The sequence below is a fragment of the Ambystoma mexicanum genome, chromosome 1p (assembly GCF_040938575.1).
Source record: "Ambystoma mexicanum isolate Mex_15411 chromosome 1p, UKY_AmexF1_1, whole genome shotgun sequence".
Lineage (NCBI taxonomy): Eukaryota > Metazoa > Chordata > Amphibia > Caudata > Ambystomatidae > Ambystoma > Ambystoma mexicanum.
In genome coordinates this window covers 541,247,408-541,268,857 of record NC_090921.1, presented here as the reverse complement: position 1 = coordinate 541,268,857, position 21,450 = coordinate 541,247,408, and the positions used below count along the sequence as shown (strand labels likewise).

The following is a 21,450-nucleotide window of genomic DNA, read 5'->3' as shown; positions in this document are numbered from 1 at the left end:
TCACGCACTAGGTGACTCAAGCATGCATGAGCTGCTGTCTCTACAGAACTGCTCTTCCCCGCCTGGTGTGCAGCAATATTTGAGGGATTTCACTGCATTCCAACATGCACCCAAGAGGCACTTCTCTGAGATCTGCATCTCCTTACCCATTTGTTTACCTTGCTGCCGTCTAGTGACTACAACTTAAACGAGAATCCCTTCTTACCCGGCCCTTAAAAGGGCAGTGGCTCTTGATACTTCCATTTGACAATCACTTGCCTCCTGTTGGTCGTATGGTGGAGCAACCAGGGCATCTGCCTCGTGGCACCCCTGGGCCTAGCACTGGGACCTGTGGTTGCATGTGGCCCCTTTGGCGACCCCCACCATCCAGCAGGATGATCCAGCAAGGGCCCTAGTCGGAGGGCACTGTAGGGGTTTATACTAATATGGTGTTCTAGTGAACAATCTTCTAACTATTGGGTAGCACCGAAAATGTCTAATGACATCTCCTCTGAGATTCTCTCACAGATCTGATGCATGTCTATCCATTTGTCATTGGTGCCCATGTTCTCAGAAAACTTAATTTCCTTTTGTGGTGGATAATGCTTGGGGTATACAGAGGTATACTGCGGGAATACTGAATGGCATTGGTGTGCACACCAACAACAAATTAATAGAAGGTTAACTTCTGGTACACGACACAGCTTTGTGCAAGAAATCTTTCACAAGGGCGACACTCTAAATCTGAAAAGTATTTTCTGGGATCCTGAGCTAATGTGGACTTTGAAAGATTCAGTGATGGCTAATTATCCTTAAACTCAACAAAAATAGATGGACTAAACATGATGCATAGATGCTGGGATTGTATTGGTCTTGGATCAACTGTGAGGAGTCAGAAATGTGAGGCGGACACAAAGCTATTATTCTCCAAGTCAGACATTTTATTAAACCGAAATGGGTTGGAAAAATGCCTCTATAGCCATATATTTTAAAGAGGTTTTTCCCTAGCTGAAAACTACAACTAAGGATCTGTCTGTGTCAAGTAGCCGGTAACTTAAAAAGCCATCCTTGTGTCCAAAACATTCTAAGCTGACCCTCGCACTAGAAACAAAACCAATAAGTGCATGGAAATGTCTGACTTAATATTAGGAAAAAGTGTTCACAACCAAAATTATAAGAATAGTTCAAAACAAAAACGTGTTTCCAACGTGAGATCCTGGAATCCAGAGGGTGGTTCCCTTCCCCTGGATTTTTAGGTAGGCTGGCAAAAAGTCTCTTTATCCAACAATTCATTTGTGTCGAAGTGTCTTTATCGAACAGTTTTTCTGTGCCTTTGGTACTGGATTCACAAAGTTCTTGTTCAAACAATAAATCCCATAACAGCCTTTCTTTAGCTTCAAACAATGAATTTCTTAAGTCTTTCTTTAGCGCTTGTTATTATTGTGGATTGCCTGGTTTACTCTCCTGCCAGGAATCCTTCTATGGGGTTTTCAGATCTCCTGGTATACTCCCCTGCCAGGACTTCTGCAAATGTTCCCAATGAGTTTTCCTTTCTCCGTCCCACCCCCTTTTCCCATCACTTCCTTTGCTTCCCAGTTGCCTGGTATATTCTTCTGCCAGGACTTCTGCAAAAGTTCACAAGGTAAGGGTTTTCCTTTCTCCGCCATTTCGCACAGGCTTTGCTTCCCAATTGCCTGTTTTACTCATATAACAGGACTTCTTATTTGATTCACTGTACAAAATAGCATGTGTTCTAAGTTACTTGATATATTTGACTATGGTAGTACTTGCTTCAACTTTCAGACTGAACAGAGGATTTCATTTGCTTCAAATTTCAGAGTGAACAGAGGATAGCACAGGGGCAACGTGCCGGTCTTGGAAGCAAGACCACGCAGAGCAACAGAGGTTTGAATCCTGGATCCAAACTTAGAAACCTAACTCTGGTATTAAGCGAGTTATAAACAACCAATAAAATGAACTTTCCCCCACATTGACATAGCATGCATTCATGCTTGCCCGGGGCTTGTTGTGGCCCTTTGTTTTGTTGGCTTTCAAACATTATTCTTATTGGCATTTGAACTTGTGCATTTAACCAAATATGGTGCCTTTGTCATTTTTAACTACATACAGTTTAAACATTATCTGGTGTGCGTGTGTCGACGCCATGGTGTCCCCCGTTGTGCTAAAACTCACCGGTCCTCTTTGATTCTCAACCTTGCTTGTGCTTCCACAGTACTGTTTCTTCCACATCAGGATTGTACAGATGCTCTTTCGGCGTCCAACGTGGCTCCGCGGGAAACGGCCGGCTCTGCTGGACCCGAGAACACTGTTTGTGCGGTCGTGTTCTCTCGAGTCTCTGCACTGCCTCCAGCATCCTCCACGCTGTGCTTTCCGACTCTCCACACCAGTCCGGACACCTTGCGGTCAGAATCCCCAACACACAGGGTTCCTTGTTCTTTTCTGCACAGTAGCCTTCTGCACACTCTCTGCCATTTTTAAACGTCCCACTTGGTTTGGGTCCAACAAAACTAGTCTACACATTAGACTTCAGGCTTCTCTTGATCTGTATAGACTCCTTCCTCCTCTCAGTGCCTGTGGATTTATGGGATTTGAAGTCCATAGGTATTGATGGATTTATTGGTTGTGGTTGTTCAAAAGCTTCACATAGATACATCAAAACCATAAGATGTTATGAGTTGTGAGTGTTTAATACATAAATGGGGGCTTGACTAGAGTGATTATAGGAAACGTTTTCTGACTTTAGTACAGGGTGGAACTGTTCGATGACAACAGGCCCTTAAAGACTTGGGTATTCTAGAGTCTTCCTCCAGGTTAAGCTGGGAATACCTTTCCTCATTTGATGGTCATCATCTCACACCAGCAACTGTCTTCCCCTATGTGATTCTTCCTTATACAGCTTCCCCCAGGATCCAGATCAGGCAGTGGCTGCCATCCCCTGGCCACATGGGAGGAGGCCACCGTGGGGAAATCGGTGATGACTCAAGTGGATTCATGTAAAACAAGTGTGGTGCCCTGTGGAACTGAAAACACTAATGCTGTGTTTCTTGCATGAAAATGGAAAAGGGGTGTGGAGAGGAGACTAGTACTGCATCCTTAGTAAATCATTCAATTTTATTAATTATAAAACACATCATAGAAAAAGATTCAATAAAACATTTTTGAAAACTACAATTACATTTATTTGTCGATGTTTTTTTCAAAATTTGAACCTTATATCATTTCATTAATAAAGACCATTTTGGTGCAAAAAGATCATATGTAGAGCAGCAACTTTTCTTCCAACATTAGCAGCTTACAATTTCCTTGCTCTGAGTGGTACAACCACCCCTACTATTTAGTCCACACATAATAATCAACTATAGGTGTCCTAAATAATCAACATCTTCACTTAGGACTTCCCTTATCTGATAGTTTCGACATAACAAATCTAGCAAATGCTTTCTTGGTGCTGATGGGTCTTGCTCAGGGTTGTGAAAGTAAGCCGGTTTAGAATTTATGGCTTTTCAGATACTTAACATGGCATGAATAGCCTCTGAAATCAGAGCTAGAAGGCTTTGTGTTTTAACAGTAGTTCATAGTACTATCTGTATCGCTTTACGACCCAAATGGGAATGCCATTAGCCTTCGCTGTCAGAAATAAGTAGCTGTTTCCTCCTTCATAGGTGGGTCCTGTTGGCTTGTTTTGATAATTCACTGGATTCATTACACCACCTCGTAGGCTGGTGGCAAAAATGGTGTTCTCGCCAGTGAGAGAAGTCAAAGCCCTCCTTAACACCTCAGACACATTTCTGCATTTAACCTTAACTTCCTTTGGTGCAAATATAAATTCCCATTTTATCTACAGGACATGGTCGGCATCCACCATAACTATATTTCCACTTCTATGATTTGCGTGCTATTTATCTGCAGAGTTTGGCAAGAAGGGCATGAGGGGGTCGTGGGTCAGGAGGAGGAGCCGGACACACTATGGACAGGTTTACTTTCTCTTTAGTAAAATGATAAAGAAAAGGCATATCTCTCCCTATTGCTGTGGGGATTTCCCTGCCAATGATTTTCTTTGACACTCTTGGGCTTTAATTCATGAGCTCACAGAGCTCCTCCCAAATGTTCATGGGTATTGTGCTCTCCTTAGTGTTATGCTTCTAAAGACTCTCCTTGAAATGCAGTTTCACACTTTTTCTGTTGGTTTTAGATTTCTGACTTTTTTTAAATTCAATCCTTCTGAGGTTTTGTGTGGTTTGCCAACTCTGGAATCCCCCTCCTGGGGTTTCTCTACTAGATTATTTCTTAGTTTCACTTGCCAGTCTTCATTCACAACCCTTGTTATAGATGTGTGTGGAGTGTTTACCCCACTCTTCAACACTGATTTCTCATGGCCTTTCCACTCTCTTCCTAGGTGCTCGTTTCCACTTTATTTTCCTGTGCAACCTTATCTGTGATGTGATTTGTTTCTTGTATGTCCAGTTATGCTGGTATATTGCTCGTATGTCGTCCTTGCAGCTTCGATGGGTTGCTCTCATCAACAGTTTGTCCTGGCGGCATCTCACTTCTGCCGTTCACCTCAGAACATTTGGTTTTCCAGGGGAACGTTGCAGGGCTTGGCACTCACTCGGATAATCGACTTTGCTTTCTGGATTCGAAAGGCGTCTGCTCTCTGCAGAATACTGCTGTCTACAAATGTTGGCGGATGGAAGCTGACGGCAGTCCCGGCTGAACTGGTCTCAGCGTTGTTCGATGGCCGCTTAGCCCACTACGGTATGGTCACGGAGTCGCCTCCACATTCAACAGATCTTCTCTCCCCATCTCTACAACTGACTCCCTGTTGTCCGCTTCACCGGTCCTCTGGCATCTTGAGTTGTCACACTTCGCCTTCCGAACTGTTGCAGACTCTGCAGCTTCGTTCTGGTTCCCCTCTTATAGGTGTGATTACGTCAGGGTGCTTCCGCTGCACACCATACTCTCTCCTTCTTGGTGATCCACTCACCTCACTTATGTACAATGATCTTTAAAAATATCCTTTTCCTTTGGATGGATCACTTAGTTCAGCATTCCCTGTAGCTATATAGGAGTTGACCGTATTAAGGCAGTCTCATATAGGGAAATGCAGTTGTCTAGGGAGTTCCTTGTGGGAATGAGTCCTTGGCCTCTAAGGGGTGGGGGGGTCACTCCCAGTGAGCTCCCACTTGCCCAGACCCCTATGGAGGGTCTTGCAAAGCAGGGTCACCTCCCTAACCTCAAAGGGGGTGGCTCCGAATGGACTAATACCCTCGATTTGTTACAGGGGGTAAAGATAAGGAACTGCCCTAATCTGTGCTGATATCCAATGCCCTCAAAACCTTCTCGATTGCAAGGATCCACCCACCTCTAGCTTCCTATATGTATGCAACCTGCCTAGCTCACTTAAACACATCTTAAACTGGAAATCAATGACTCCCTCACCCCATACCTTCCCCTCGACCCTCAAGACCAGATAAGTCCTCACACTGGACCTAGATGACCACAGGAACTATAGTCCATCTTCCCTTCCTAGGTAAGATCCATGATAAAGCAGTAGCCACTAAAGTCCTACACCATATCGATGCCAACAACCTCATTCTGCCCTACAAATCTGGCTTCAGACCCAGATGGCAGCATGGGAATGGCTAAAATCAAGGTGATCAACAATATCGGTATCATTGTGGACAATGGCCATCCTCTCCTTGTTTTTCCTCGACCCTTCCACTGTCTGACCTAGTTCACGAGACAGACATTTTACATTGCCACATGGTGATCAGGGATAGTCTTGAGCTGGTTCAAATCATGCCATGTGAACTGCCACCAATTTGTCCAAGAGGATTCAATTCCTTTGCATCACTGACTCTACCAATGACCTGTGGAGTCTAGCAAGGATCGACTGTTTGATCTTCAACCTTTTAATGGAACCTCTCAGAACCCTCTTGGCTCCACACAACATCCAACAATACACAGATGACCCGCAGTTCTACCTCAGGATATACTTCATCGAAGTCATTCATAGGCTCAAGAACTGCCACATGTTGACCCTGTCCTACATGTCAAGTGCTTGCCTGGATCTCCACCCCTGCAAGGCAGAATTCCTACTTTGAATGGATTGTGTCCTCCCACCTATTCCTCATCTTAGATATATTCGCCAGCTTGCTGCTTCTTTTCGGAACATTTTTTGCCAGAGGGCGCTGTGCTCGAGGCCGCATAGCTTGGTCCCTCGAAAGCCACCATCGAGCGTCATCTGTGGTATAAAGGGCTCAAGCTGCGCCCGTCGGTTCAGTTCCGTTTTTCCAAGCTTCTGCTTCGCGGTATCGAAACGGCGCGTCAGTTTTCTCATCGAGAAATGTCTTCTTCCTCAACTCAGACAACACCCAAGACGGGTTTTAAAGTGTCTGAAATGCGCAAGAAAGATGTCCATTACGGATCCTCACCACCACTGTCTTTGGTGCCTTAGTCCTAATCACAGTCGACGAGTGGGGGTCGTGTCAGGCGATGTCGAACAAGGCTCTTAAGGAACGCCAAGGTAAGCTAGCGGTGGGGGAAGAGTCTTTCAAGTTGCAAAATGACTAAAAGACTCGGGAGAATCGAGGAAAAAATCTCATGAGTCGAGGCGATCGAGGTCGAAAAGTCGCTCGAAGTCCTCTTCATCGAAAAAATAAAAAAAGCGACGGCTTCTTCTTCCTCGCCCGACAGAAGCTTAATTTCTTGTCCTTCTAAACATGATTCCCCAAAAAAATGGAGGCCTTTAGGGCTTCAATGCTGAACATTTTTGAGAAGGCGGCCCCGCCCCCCTCAAAAAGTTGCGTGAAGAGCATGCCCCTGTCCACTCTAAAAGTGACAGAGGGAAATCTAAATGTCTCACGCTAAATCCAACAAAGTCGAGGGCGTCCTCGGACGATGATTCTCCAGCGCCTCATGAGACTATACAAAAACCTTCGGTGCATAAATCAAGGTTGCCAGAGGACAAAATGGCGTCCTCATCGTCTAAGTCGGCTATCGACTCGACATGTCCTTCGACTTCGTCGAAGCCAAAAATGGCATTGATACCTTCGGCCTCAGTGTCGAAGCCTTAATCGACATCGAAGCCCTCCTCAATGACCTCAGGGATTCCTTCGAGCATATCGAAGCCATTGTCGATTCCTTCGATGCCTTTGTCGGGGAAATCTTTTATACCGGTTCCCAAGACGACAACTATGGCTAAAACTAGCTCTATTCTACCTTTACCAGAAAAAGTGTCCACCCTCAGCCCAGGCAGGAATCTTTAAAATCTGTCTATTTTTGAGGAACAAACCTCTGATGAGGAAATTTCATCAGCTGGTGTTTGATTTGGGAGAAGAGAAGTCCCTGAGGAACTAGTAGACCCTAATTAAGAAATGAAAGAACTTTGATTGCTTGCAATCGCCAGTGGCCTAGATACCTCACCTAAGGTAGAATTTGAAAGACCTGACCCCACTGACCATGCTGAACCAGGGTATAGGAACCTCATGGCAAGAGTGATAGATTTTATGGGGTGGAAATCAATGTCTCCAAGATATGACCAGGAAGACTGATATTATTGATGAAGGACCTCAAAGACCCAGGCCTTCCTTTCCACAAAGCTCTTCAAAAGAGTTATGACAAATTGGGAGACCCCTGAGTCTTTACCAGCTGTAAACAAGAAATTTGTAGGAAAGTATAGACCTGCTCCATCGGATCCAGAGTATTTGTCATAACACCCTTCACCTGAAAGCTTGGTGATTCAAGCTGCGACTGCAAATAGACAATCGGCTTATCCCTCCATGCCCCCTGACAGGGACGACAAAAAGATTGACGCCTGGGCGAGGAAAGCTTTTACTTCCGGTAGTATGGCCCTTAAATCTACTATGTGACTTGCACATTAGCTAGGTTTACTTACACCCTGTGGAACTGTTTAGATGCAGTGGCTGATTACATCCCGGAGGGTGAGGAGTGGGATGGTTTCCTGGCGATAGTAAAGGATGGGAAGGAGGCTATCGAGAAGTGCCTAAAGTCAGGACTGGATACTGCAGAGAGTATAAGCAGATCCATGGCATTTAGCGCAGTCTTGCGTAGATTTGCATGGCTAAGGAAATCTGGCTTTGCATCTGATGTACAGTCCAGATTACTTAATATGCCCTTTGACGGCTTGAAGTTGTTTGACAGCAAGGCGGACGAGAGCTTGGAGAAGCTGCAGACATCTAAAGTGGCAGCAAAATCACTCGATGCCGCTATCTGACCACCTCAGCCACAGTCTTACGGAGGCTCATCTTCCTGCAAGAGTCCCTTTTTCGCTTCTATTAAAAGGGAGAGGGCAGGCCAGTCAGAGACGACAGCAAAGAAAACCCTTTTTTGGTGGAAAAGGGAGATGCGCTAGATTAGCCACAGCAGCGGCTACTACCTCTTCAGCCACTGCTGCAGCCGCTGCAAAGCCACTTTGAGGTCTTAACCCACAAGACCCTGGTTGGAGGCAGAATCACTCAGTATCTGGACGAATGGCAGGGCATTACGTCAGATGCCTGGGCACTAGAGATAGTGACCCATGGTTAAAGTCTTCCTTTTCATCAAAGGCCTCAAGATCATCCACCGGGAGCCAACTCTGTCAAAATTCCAGACCCGCTCCTTGTGCAGGAGATTTGAACCCTGCTAGAGAAAGGTGCTATAGAACATGTACCTGTAGCGGAGAGGAACAAGGGTTGGTACTCCGCTTATTTTCTCATTCCCAAAAAGGACTGAGTATCGAGTCCCATCTTGGACTTGAGAAATTGGAACAAATTCCTCAGGAAGGACAAGTTCAAGATGGTGACCCTTTCTCAGATCCTTCAGGCTCTTCAGCTTCAGGACTGGCTGGTTTCATTGGACCTTCAGGATGCTTACTTTCATGTGCCAATCCATCTCAAACACAGAGTACCTGAGGTTTGCAATTGGCGGATCTCGCTATCAGTTTCGAGTTCTGCCATTTGGGCTGTTCTCTGCCCCGAAGGTCTGCACCAAACTAATGGCGGTGGTGACAGCGAGTCTCAGGAAGGAGGGGATTCACACCTCACCTTATCTGGAAGATTGGCTAATCGGGGCAAGTTCACCTGAACGGGCCCAGGAACATCTAGCCATGACCTGTCCCTTCCTACACAAACTGGGCTCCTCCCTCATTTACAAGAAGTCACAAATGATTCAGAGCCAAAGACTCCAATTCATCAGAGCGGTCCTGGACACCACCTCAGGGAAAGCCTTGCCTCCCGAGGAAATAGCTCACCATATTCTGCAGATGGTAACAAAATTTCAGAATGCCCAACATCTAGCGGTGTTCGACTTCCTAAGGTTGCTAGGCCCCATGTCATCCTGCATTTTTCTGGTGCCAGAGGCTCGACTCAGGATGATATCCCTGCAGTGGGTCCTCAGGATTCAATGGTCCCAGTTTTCGGGGTGGGTGTCAGATCTTCTACAAGTCTCGTCCGATGTGGCACAAGATCTCCTATGGTGGGCTCGCAAGGAGAATATCCTCAGAGGGGGAACCTTTTTGGCAACCATGGCCAGAGAGAACTGTAGTGACGGACGCCTCACTCACAGGGCTGGGAGCCCACACCAACGATCTGGCAATCAGCGGTCGTTGGTCTCCATTGGAGCTGAAGGGAAAGAATGTCCTGATAATGACGGACAACACAGTGGCCATGTACTACCTTAACAAAAGATGAGTCGTAGGATCACTCCCACTGTGCAGAGGCAAAGCAGCTTTGGTTCTGGGCAATGCAAGAAGGAATCTCTCCGTCGGCAGTTCACATAGCCGGAGAGCTGAACTTCCCTCAATACGTCTGCCACAAAGAGATCTTCTCTCGCAAGAGGAAGGTCGGGTTCTCCATCCAGAGGTCAAGACAATCAACCTTCACGCTTGGCTTCTGAGAGGTTGAGATGTAAGAATTAGAACCTTCCAGATGACTTTATGGAGATTTTGCTTTTGGCCAGAAGGCCAGCAACAAAATCCTTATACCGGTGTCGTTGGAAGAAATTCAGTAACTGGTGCAGGGATAAGAATATGGATTCTTTTCAGTGTACCACTCCCATGGTGCTTTCCTTTCTGAAACATTTTGCCAACTTTGGGCTCCAAGTTGGAACTATTAAAGGATATTTGGCAGCGCTATCTATCTTTAAGCGCTGCTCAGAAGTTTCATATTTCAAAATTGCTTTAGTTATCCAATTTCTTAAAGGGTTATCAAATGTGTGCCCTCCTACACCTTTCCAAGTTCCCATTTGGGATTTAAATTTAGTTTTAAAGTTTCTTGTGTGCCCCTTTTGAGCCTTTACATTCTTGCCTTTTAAGGCTCCTAACTTTAAAAACTGTTCTACTAGTGGCTCTAACTTCAGCCCGCAGGGTGAGTGAATTGCAGGCGCTCTCTTGTAAGCCTCTTCACACGATTTCCCACAAGGATAAAGTTGTTTTAAAGGTCGAGCCCTTTTTCCTCCCAAAAATAGTTTGATTTCCATCTGTCACAGAAGATAACGTTACCGTCCTTTTATTCCTCCTCTTTACTAGCGTGCGGAGGAGAAAGATTCCACAGATTAGACCCTAAAAGGGCTCTTAGTTTCTACATATCTAGACTGTAACGATTTAGACAAACAGATCAGTTGTTTGTCGGTTACACTGGACACAAATTGGGCCTTGGTGTGTCCAAACAAACCTTATCCAGATGGTTTAGCCTAGCAATATCTGAATGTTACAAATTGGCCTGGAAGGAGCCTACAGATGGTTTAAAGGCTCATTCAACAAGGGCATAGCAACTTCCACGGGTACTCCACCCCGCCCCTCCAAATTACAACTACTGTGGGAGTCTGTCTAAGATGAGAAATACGTGGGAGGACACAATCCATTCGAAGAACAAGTTACTTACCAACTGTAATGTTCTTTCGACTGGATGCTCCTCCCACATATTCATCGACCCTCCCAACCTACCCCTCCGTACAGTTTTTTCACTTTTTTGCACTTGTACTTCCTTAAGAGCCTGACATCTGACGGCACAAAATACAACTGATGCGGCCCATTAACATTGAAAAAACAGAACTGAACCAACGAGCGTGGCTCGATCCCTTTATGCAACGGATGACGTCGACGCTTGACGGTGGCCTTCGAGGGACCAAGCTACGTGGCCTCGAGCACAGCGCCCTCTGGTGAAAAAAATTCCAAAAAGAAGCAGCAAGCTGGTCGAATATATCTAAGATGATGAATACGTGGGAGGAACATCCAGTCGAAAGAACGCTACAGTTTGTTCAACTGCACACAGGCACCCTCACATCTAGATTGTTATGCCTATGAATCTGGAAGACTTCACAGCCCAGCTGAGCTCCTGTGCCAAGTCCCTTGGTTTCTATATCACCATGACACCTCATTCCAGGACCACATATCAAGGACGACACTAATGCTTGGTATCAACTTTCCCTCCAGTGGAAAACCTTCATCCTAGCAAACCACTTCAGACCTGCTGTCCAAGCCTTGGTGCTTTCTCACCTGAATAGTGGTAATGTCCTCCTTAGTCATTCCAGCGACCGCCATAGCACCCCTGAGATGTGTACTACATCCTGAAGCATTACTTGGCAAAGGACTGTGAACAATGTACCACATTACTCCGACCCTCATTTAACTGCACTGGCAACCACAGCAAGCATCTATCTCCTTCAGATTCAGCTGCACGATCTACAAGGCCATTCCAAAGCGTTCTTGCTAAGAAGCTCGGCATCTCTGGAAGCCTACAATCCACTAGAAGCCAGGTTATGTGCAGACTTGTACTCTGCTGTTCCAGTCGCCCGGTGCAGGAAACAAAGAACCAGAAGACTGGCCGTATGTTTATGCCCCAAGCCTTTAGCACCTCCACCCCATCAACACCAGACTCACCTTTTGCTCCTGGTAAAAGTCCTCATCTTCAAGTAATGGCATCTATGTCCACACTCCCTCCACACCTGACAGACTAGGAAATCTCCTTCTGCCTGTTTCCTCCGCCTCCTGTTTTCTTGAAGAAACACTTGCTGCCAAACCTATGGACCTCCCCTCCTCGTTGCTAGCTCTCTGCTCCCTTGTATTGATCCCTTGCAATTTGCTTCTCTCGCGGTGTACTTCCCACCTCCCCACCCCCCATTGGCATGTAAAGCACTACGTTACTTGCCAAGGCTAGGGCTGCGCTCACATACCTGTAGAAGTGGACATCCGATCTTTTTACTCTAAATAAGCCCATCTCGCAAGAAGCCAGTGCAAGTTGTCCGTAAAGCAAGTTTATTGTATACCAAAGGCCGGTAGGGGCTATATGACTCCTTAGTGACAGAACCTTACCGATTCTCCTCGAACCACACAAGTTACACCTTATATACATTTTTGCAACATTGAACACACTCCCTCATATTTTGTTAGTCATACCCACAAATCTGATTGGCTAACCCTATACAAGGAAATCTAATCCCCCCACACCCCCTTAAATTCTCACGCTCTTTTTGGATGTTTTCACTTAACCATCATCCCCTTCTATGTACGTTTACATTAGCTCATATTTAAAGTATAACTGCTTTTTTAACTGTTTCCATAGTCTGTCGCAACATCATCGCACAATTACATATTCCATCTGGTTGGGGACTTCTTAACCTGGGTGTGATGCACATGGCTTTTACAAGAACCACTTAGGAAAATATAACAAAAAGGAGGCCGGAGCAATAGTATCTGTCTTGGCTTCTTGCCCAACACTTGAATTCCAAGAAGTCTTATAAAAAATTCATCAGTTCTTCACAATACAGTCCTCTGCCTCTTGCAGGTTCTGTATGCCATACGGTTCCCAGGAAAGAATGTTTTCTTAATACAATTACACATTTTCTTCCTTGGTGCTTAATAGTGTCCTTGTTTTCTCTAAACACTGGACCCCCCTCCCCTACCCTCCCCCAGGTTCACTCTCCTCCCAGCTCTGTTCACTAGGTTTCCTGTTTTCAGCACTCTCCAGTCCAATGACCTTCTGGCAGGCCAACTCCAGTGTAGTCTCAGTGGGGCCTCTGCCTGTTCTGGTTCGGGCTCCAGTAACCTTTGTGGCTCTCCAAGCCTGGACTATGAATATCTGTTGTTCAGGGCTACCCAAAGCCCTCAGGCCCTCTAGTAGGCTTGCTTTATCGGTTCAGTAGGTGTCTGCTTGTACCGGTTTTATCGGCTCCCGTAACCAATGTAGCTTTCCCAGCTTCTGGTATTGCAGTTTGCTTCTCCCAACAGCATTAACTCTTTGGGAGTGTTTGCTTCCCTTCTCCTGTTCTGCTTAGCAGCTCATACACTTTGCATGTGGAGATCAGGGATCTGGTCTCTGCTGCAGTCTGGTTTCGGCACCAGTTAATGGGCCCCAGGCCCAACACAAGTTCTATGTGATCTTGCCACCAGGTGAGAAGGTCGCTTTACCGTCTCTACTTTGATCCTTTGACTACTCCTTGACTGGTCAGGTGTCGTCATGCATACCTCCGGGCATCCAGACCACGTCCATCAGCCCCGGGAGCAGGCATCATGTTGCCTTGAGAAAACCCAGCAACCCCTGCTAGGGGCTGTCTGGGTTCAGTCCTAGCGCCTATGGTGCCAGGCTCATATGGGACATCAGTCCGGGCGCCTATGGCGCCAGGCTCATAGGTGCACACTCACCTGATGCAGACCATGCTGCAAGAAGATCCAAGCCCATGTGAGGCCTGGAAGGGACTACTTTACCTTGGGGACTATTTTGTTCACTCGGGTGTGGTCGGGGAGGAATACCTACCTGGGACTACTTTGGAGGCTATTTAAACCACGCCCGAAGAGCAGCACACGCTTCGCGTAATTCTTCATCCATCAGCGTAACGTTCACCGTGCCAGCAGCAGCATCCAGCCTTCTGTCACGCCCGCCTGGAACCTGGAGCACCTAGAAAGAAGCAAAGGTTGGAACAAGAGTATTACCTGATTTCTTACCTGATTCCGGATTCATCGCATCTTCAAACCAGAGGATAGACTTTGTTTTAAACGCGTCGCGTCGCATCGCCAGCAGCAGCGCCGCGCCATACTCACCGTTCCACGCAACATCTCTTCGATCCGGCGCTGTCTCAATCTTAACATCGCCCAATCCTGGCACCTAAGGGGGACAAGAAACAACAAGGTGAGCAGAGAGAACAGACAGACAATCTCTTTAGCCGCCATATGCTTACCTGATTTTACCGCCAGAGGTAATATTCATCAGCACGCCACATCTTCTTATGCCGCACCTGTAAGATAAGGAGATAGCAGCAAGTTTAACCCTTGGCATTATTTACCGGACAGTGTTGGGTAACAGACTTTTACCGGAGCGCTTTCAGCTGTCGATCTTCTTATTGGGTCAAAGCAGCAAGATAAAAGAGGAATTGGACAGGAGTGAATTCCAGACATTTTGAACTCTTACGAACTATATACTTACGGCTCTTCGCCAGGATCTTTTGGAGTCAGGATTCGTCTACAACTCTTCCGATATCTTCAGGCCAGTGAAGTAACTGGTCATCAACGCTCCCCTGCGTGCTTCGCAGGATGGAGGGCTCATCCTTCAAGAATATAAGGTGAGATTGCTGAGAGGGCGCTTCAGAGGTGAATAGTGGGGAGGACAGTGGGGGTGCTATCACTTGAATCCACAAGTGGCTAAATTCATCTCTACACTTGTAGGAGAATATTTCTACGGGTCAAGCAGACAAGATTAGGAGGGCAGATCCAGTCAATCATCGCTGCACTACGCATCTCGTGGGTGGAGGCCGCAGCAGTCCGGGTCCGACCGACGCCCCTGTGGGAGCCAGGTGAGCGTAACATCAGGATGCCAGCCTTCTGGCTTCTGTCTAGCGATTTGCTCGCTCTGCATGCTGCTGTGGGTTCTGCAGTCGCCAACCAGGACGTCTGCCCGTCAGACTCTCCGCTAAGTAGTATTCTCTCTCCTCCATTCCAAGTTTTGTTCTTTTTTAAAAACCTTACACAACATGTACAAAGTATACAAAAGCAAAGTAAATTGTTAAAATTCAGAGTATTAGAATATAACAAATGTCAAGTTCACATTTATCTCAATAACTTCACCTATAGCATCACATACAAAAGGGCCAAAATCAGAGCGACATTAGTACCCCACAAGCATCTATTCCAGAAGAGATTCGCTGAGGCCTCCAAGTTTTTATCAAACTTGTCCTTGAAGCTCTCCAAACACATAGCATCAAAGTAGGGACACATAAGAAGTATATGCCCCAAGGTCTCAGAAGAATCTCTATTGCCACAGAATCTGCATTGATTCTCAAGATGATTATGTGCTAGTATGGAGTGACCCTTCCAGTACTTAGAGCACTCGAAAGGCAGCATCTGGTTGAGCCTAAATCGCATGTAGCTCGTTCGACCCTTGGGCCAAGGAAACCTTTGGTTGAAGAAGATTGGTATACATTCCCTCGCATGCCCAAATTTAGAATATGCCCTATAGGTAGAAAAAGTGGCTATACGATCAACGGTATCAACCCAATATGCCCTATAAAGAGCCCTCTTCACTATCCCTGGTCGTTGAATAACATCTTCCATTGTTACCCTAAGGGAGAACAAGACCAACTTCATTCTGAAACAGAACTCTTGCATTGAGGGGACAGAATCAGCACACAGAGTATTTAGTAGAGAGAATCTTTTGGAGGGTCACTTATTTTCCAATAGGTATGAATTGTTTCCAAACCTAGCTTGCTTTAAGAGATATTAGGCAAAGCTCATGCTGTATAACTGCATTGGGCACAGCCAAGGATAAGCCCAACATCTCTTTCCAAAGTTTCCCTAACATGATATATAAAGGGTATGGCCCAAATCATGAGTAGATGGGTCAAGACCATATAAAAGAATGGGCTCAAATTTAGCAAGGTAGTAACGCCTTATGGGAGTAAGGATAATTTACACTTTCTGCTTCAGAAATTTTAGTTGAGCTTTGAGCTTGAAGGCTCTATCACTAAGGCCAGATTTCCAAAATTAAACACTGACCTTATTAGTAAGATTATAGCCAAGGCAAGTAACTTTCCAGGAGTTGAAAAATGAATGTCGAAATGAAAGGACTTGTGTAGTCTAATAGAGGAAAATAAGAAATTGACTCTCTGTAGAATATTATGAGACACTGTTTGAATACAAATAAGAAGGGAATTCATGCATATAGAATTTTCAGGCAAATGTTTGAAATTAGAACTGTTATACTTATGTACTGTTTCTTGAATATGCAAGAGTGAAAATTAACTGATGTTTATGTTGATTTTATTTGAGTAAGATTAAATAATATATGTTGAAATGCAACTTAGGTAAAGATTATTTTGCGTTGTTTAATGCCTAAAAGTGTGCACGGGGGGTGATGGTCATTTTTGTTAGAAAGCGATCCCAAAAAGTGTTTCCATTTTCTATATAGCTCTGACTCCACTGGAAAGTTGTTTGAGTGCCTAGAAAATATAGGGCAGGGGACCAAACTCTCATCCCCGGCGAAGGTGACTAAGAGTATATTTGATGCAAAGCCCTTTTCTTTGCCCAGAGTGTGGTTGTATCAGCAACCAGGAGGAAGAGTTGGAGTGCATTAAACAGGACAAGGATATTGTCCATTACCAGAGCCTTTCCTGAGCTCTATTTATTCTCGACTCTAGACATTGATTACATATTCCTTCTGTTTGAATCAAGAACAGATGTGGTTGGGATTGGTCTAAAATCGTGCCTGAGGCTTGACGCACTAAGGTCGGTGGGAGAAGAGTTTAATAAAATGGGATACATGTTATTTTTAAGTCTCCCAAGTGCAGCCCTGGTGGGGGCAACTGTGAACCAGGAGGAAGCCCCGTGGGCTTCTGCTCGCGAGCGATCGCCAGCATTGGGTAAATTTAATACACAATAACTCTGCTACCACAGATAATTTGGAAGCAGCCTAGGCAGCGGGGGACGATAGCGCGGTTGTTGGAATACAAAGGGTTTACAATAGTTTTGTGTCTTCTAGTTGGGGTTCTAATCTCTTTGGTGCATATGACATAGTCCTCCCTCAGACGATGTGGCTTTTGCGTTCCTTTGTAAGAGATAGTTTCTCTACAGTAGAGAACCTGCCCTTTCATTCCAATGTGGCCGTCTGGCAGGAGGCCAGGTCATTGCAACAAGATTTACCATATTTCAGGACTTAGTAAAGATTCTATCTGATGCACCGGTTATCTTGGCAGCAATGGCCCATTTCAACAGTTATTATGGTCGGTATACACCTAGCTCTATTGTGCTGATAAATCTGTATTGGAACCCTGCAAGCTCTAACCTCAGTAACTTTGTCCTCATTATCAGTGTTGCTGGCCAGTGTATTATCGTCGGAGGGAGTAGGGCTGATTATAGCCGAGATCTAAATTCCTACTGATTAACACTAGAGAGTAATGGTAATTACTTGTCTTGAGTAATGGTAGATGGAATGGGAGAATCTGGTTGGAGTTCCTGTAAGGATGGAATTTGAAGAGGGCTAACGGTTGCATTCCAGGTGATGTTCCACCAGCATCTACGAGGAGAGCGGGTTTACAAATGCCCATCATTGATTGTTTTTTTGTCAGCTGATTTTATTCACCAACTGCAACCGCTTTGAAGTTAAACCGACCGCACTCGGTGATCACGACATGTTAGTCCCTACTTTGAGGGTTGCTATACCGCATGTGGATAGGTTAGTATGTCCTGCACTGATTGTAAACAAGGGGGGGTCTCGAATGTCGAAATTCAAAGGGAATGGGGAAACTTTGAACCAGAAATGACTGTGTGCTGGAGAAAGGAGGAGGGGGATTAAAGATCTTCATAATCCCAAACTCTAACAGGAGTTTTTGTGGTTATTGGATGCACTGGTTCAAGTGAAAGCTTCCAGGAGGAGTGCCCATTGCTATGACTATGTTGAGGCCACTAGTATGCAGAAAAGGGCTATGCGGAAGGAGATTCAATCTCTTACTAGAAACTCAACCTCTCCATCGATCTGTCAGCATAAATTCCTACATCTCCAAAGGGATAGCAAGGCTATGCTTAGATGCCTGGGTGGCCAATCTTCCAGTAAGTTCTGGGAATTGGTAAACGGGACAGGGAATTACCAGGCATCTATGCAGGCAAATGCTATTCCCGAAGGAGTATGGCGGTCCCATTTTGTACAACTATATCGGAAAGCAGAAAGATCAGTTTGAATGGGATTATTCAGTCCTCTGGGCTATTAATCTTACCCGGGAAACCATTGAGGACCTGATGAAGTCCGCTTCCTCTAGAGCAGCGGGGACCCAACGGGCTGACAAATTCTATTATGCAGGCAGATGCCCCGCTGTGGGCAAGGATCCTGTGGAGTCTCTTTAATAACATCTTGAAGTGTAGAGTGCTCACAGGCTCGTGGGAATCAGAAATGGTCATTTCCATCTATAAAAAAAAGGGGACCGGACTTCTTCCGCTTAACTACCGGCCGATAGTGTTATTGAATGCAGACAGTAAGATTTTTGCAGGCGCTGTACTAAGGGATCTCGAGGCCTGGGCGGAAGGAAAGGACATCTTTCATAGACAGCAAATAGGTTTCAGGAGGGGCTTTAAAACTTCCTTCAATGGGTTGGTTACGAATCTGGCCTTTGGGAAAATCATGGCTGAAGCGTGGTCCAACTCTCCATGGTGCATGGTTGGATCTTTCCCTCATTTCATACGATAAACCGAGGGAATCTTTGGATCAAACTGCTGAACCTGGGGTATTCCGCAGGGATCACCCTGCCCTGATTCACCTCCATGTTAATTCCAATAGCCAGATACTTTTAGATGGTGAGGGTCATCTTTCATGGCCCATTCCTACAGGCAGCGGCGTAAGACAGGGGTGTAGATTGGCCCCCTGTCTTTTCAATCTATACTTGGCGGATGTTGGCAGGGCTTTATCATCTGCTCTGGCAAGCCCGAAGATCGGGTCTAGAAATGTATCCTTGCTAGCATATGTGGACTATGTAGTCCTATTGGATTCCATGCCTGTGGGCCTGCAGAGGCAGCTAAATGCGGAGGAAAAATTAACCATAAATCCCACTAAATCAAACCTAGTTTAATTCTATCGGCCTGGGAAGTGTGTGCCGAGATTCGTGTGGCACTTAAACCGAACTTCGATACCAGTTGTCCCAGAGGTTAAATATTTGGTATTTGTGCTTACTTGGAGCCCATCCCGGGCCCTCTTCGTGGGGAGATTGGACCAGTCTGTTCCCAAATGAAGAGAATGAGCACACAATATTGTAGGTTTTCCATACTCTCTCTGATTCGCTTTTATCACAAAGTTATCCCGAAAATTCGATATGGTCTGGAGATGGACCACCCACTCCTGGTCTGTAAATTGGGTGAGGAGAGAGGGGCGCATCTGGAAAAGAGTCCTGAATCTCCCTTGATCTCTTCCAAGGGCCAGTCTGCTGGAATTGGGTCTGACATCTTTGATGGCCCACTTGGCCCTTCACTTACAGCTGGGGGCACCTTCAGTGTTGACACAATTGCAGGAAATGGTGACTAATATCTTTTTTCAATATTAATAATTACATTGGAGAATGTAATGGTCAACCCAGTAAGTGTGAAGAAAGCACTGTTGGACCATGATTGGGCCCATACTGTGGACATAATGCTTTCTTCAGCCATTGCAGCCTCCCTTTCTACTATCGCTAATACTAGAGGAACTTTTTCGGCCTATCTTTCCCAGACCCCTAACAACCAGGTGGAGAACTGAATTTCTAAGGTTTAGCATGAGCGTTATACCAACCGGGGAGGTAAGCGGGATCCAGGATGGAATTAAAGGGGACCAGGAGACCCGGGGTGTAGCCTTTGTAGTTCCAAACAAGTTTCTCTTGTTTTGTGGCAGAAGTGGAGTGGCTTAAATCACTCCCATTTTGGGAAAGATTGGCCGCTGGGCATGAGCTTAGTCTTGTATTTTAGGTATTAAGATTTTTAAATGTCTTAGGTTTTATAAAAATTGAAATTAAACGTAGTTTAGGCCTGACACTGTTTGAATTATATAAGTTTCAAGTTTGGGAATATTTTTTTTCTTTTTTACTTTTTTAATCTGTTTTTATGTATTGTAAGTTTTATGTTTTTGCTTGTATTCTTATTATGTATTTGTGAAGTCTTTTTGACTGTAAAAAAAAACACATGAATAGATACGATAGGATTGGTGTGGGGAGGCGGAAGACCAGGGTTGATGATCACAAGGAGTCGAAGTTAAAACCTCCTCTAACTGTTACTTTAACTTGCCAGATTTGAGACATTTGAAGTGAATAGCTTTGAACAGTTTTGCATCAACTATGCCAATGAGAAGCTACAGCAACACTTCAACCAGGTGAGTGAAAGCATGGCACCTTGGGAAGATTTTATTTATTTTTAATTTCATAGCAGCGCTCTAAAGCGTTGGGCATCAAGGCGTTGATTGCAGTAGAATTTATATTCCTTGTATAGAGAAGATCATTATATAGTCATTAGTCCTAGTAGGCAGAGCATGGCCGCAGCTAAAGTTCATAGGTCCCCATATGAAGAGCCAGGTATTCAACTATCAAAATTCAAGTAGGATTGATCAGCTCTTAGCGCTGGTGGTAATTCATTCCAGTGTTTCTCTGCAATGACAGGGAAGCTGGACTGCCCCCCCCAGGCTCAGGCACGTCTGAATCTTGGAATGAAGAGATGGCGAGCGTAGGGGGATCCGGTTGGTCTGAATACTTGGACGTTTGTGAACTGATGTACAAGGTATGGGTACGCAGAGTTAGAGAGGCACTTGTAGGTGATGGTGTTTTTAATGTGATGCATTCTTATATTGGTAGCCAGTATGCAGCTTTTCTGGTGCCCAAAATGTGCATCACCACGGAATGTGCAGGGCGGCACGTAGTACATTCTACTGGAGGACTTGCATTTAGTGGATATTCCTCACTGCGGTGCCTGCAGAGAGCATTACGATAGTGTAGCCTGGAGTTAATGAGAGCTCGGGCAAAGGTGAGGCAGCTGTCGGGGGGCGGGGTATAGGAACATCCTGCAGGCATTGATAATTTTAATAGTGTGGGCAGCGGAGGAAGTGATGGCCTTGACATGTCGAGTTAAGGAGGGGGAGGAGTCCAGGAGAACTCCCAGGGTTTTCATTGTCGGGGATTGAGATTCCATCAATGATGGAGCAATATAGTTTGAGGTTTTTTAACACAGCAGGTTTTAGAGAATGGTAGGCGTAGCTGGAAACAGGCAACCTCTGGCAGATTGCGAATTTTGGAATTAAGGCTCTACCACCAAACATCAATTCTTCAGTGTGGAGAGGTAATTGTAAATGTGATCTTGTTGGTACAGAATGCTACAGAATGGCTAAATGACTAAAAAGAGTAGGGTATGCTTGGAAAAAAAACAGATGGGTATTTTTCATTCTTAACTCTTCCAAGACAAAATTGAAATATTCCTCCCTTCATCCAATGCCCCCTCCTTCCTTCACCCATCTGACTTATCCCTAT

The 21,450-nt window shown here is 45.4% G+C and overlaps 1 protein-coding gene across 1 annotated transcript in view; it reads left to right on the top strand.

Annotated features, from left to right (window-relative positions):
- Positions 1 to 21,450, top strand: part of LOC138575296 (unconventional myosin-Vb-like) — a 1,749,675-nt gene that overhangs the window by 644,018 nt on the left and 1,084,207 nt on the right. The window contains exon 11 of the mRNA XM_069649473.1: positions 20,225 to 20,306. Within this exon, the coding sequence (XP_069505574.1) occupies positions 20,225 to 20,306 (82 nt within the window). The remainder of the gene's footprint in view (positions 1 to 20,224; positions 20,307 to 21,450) is intronic.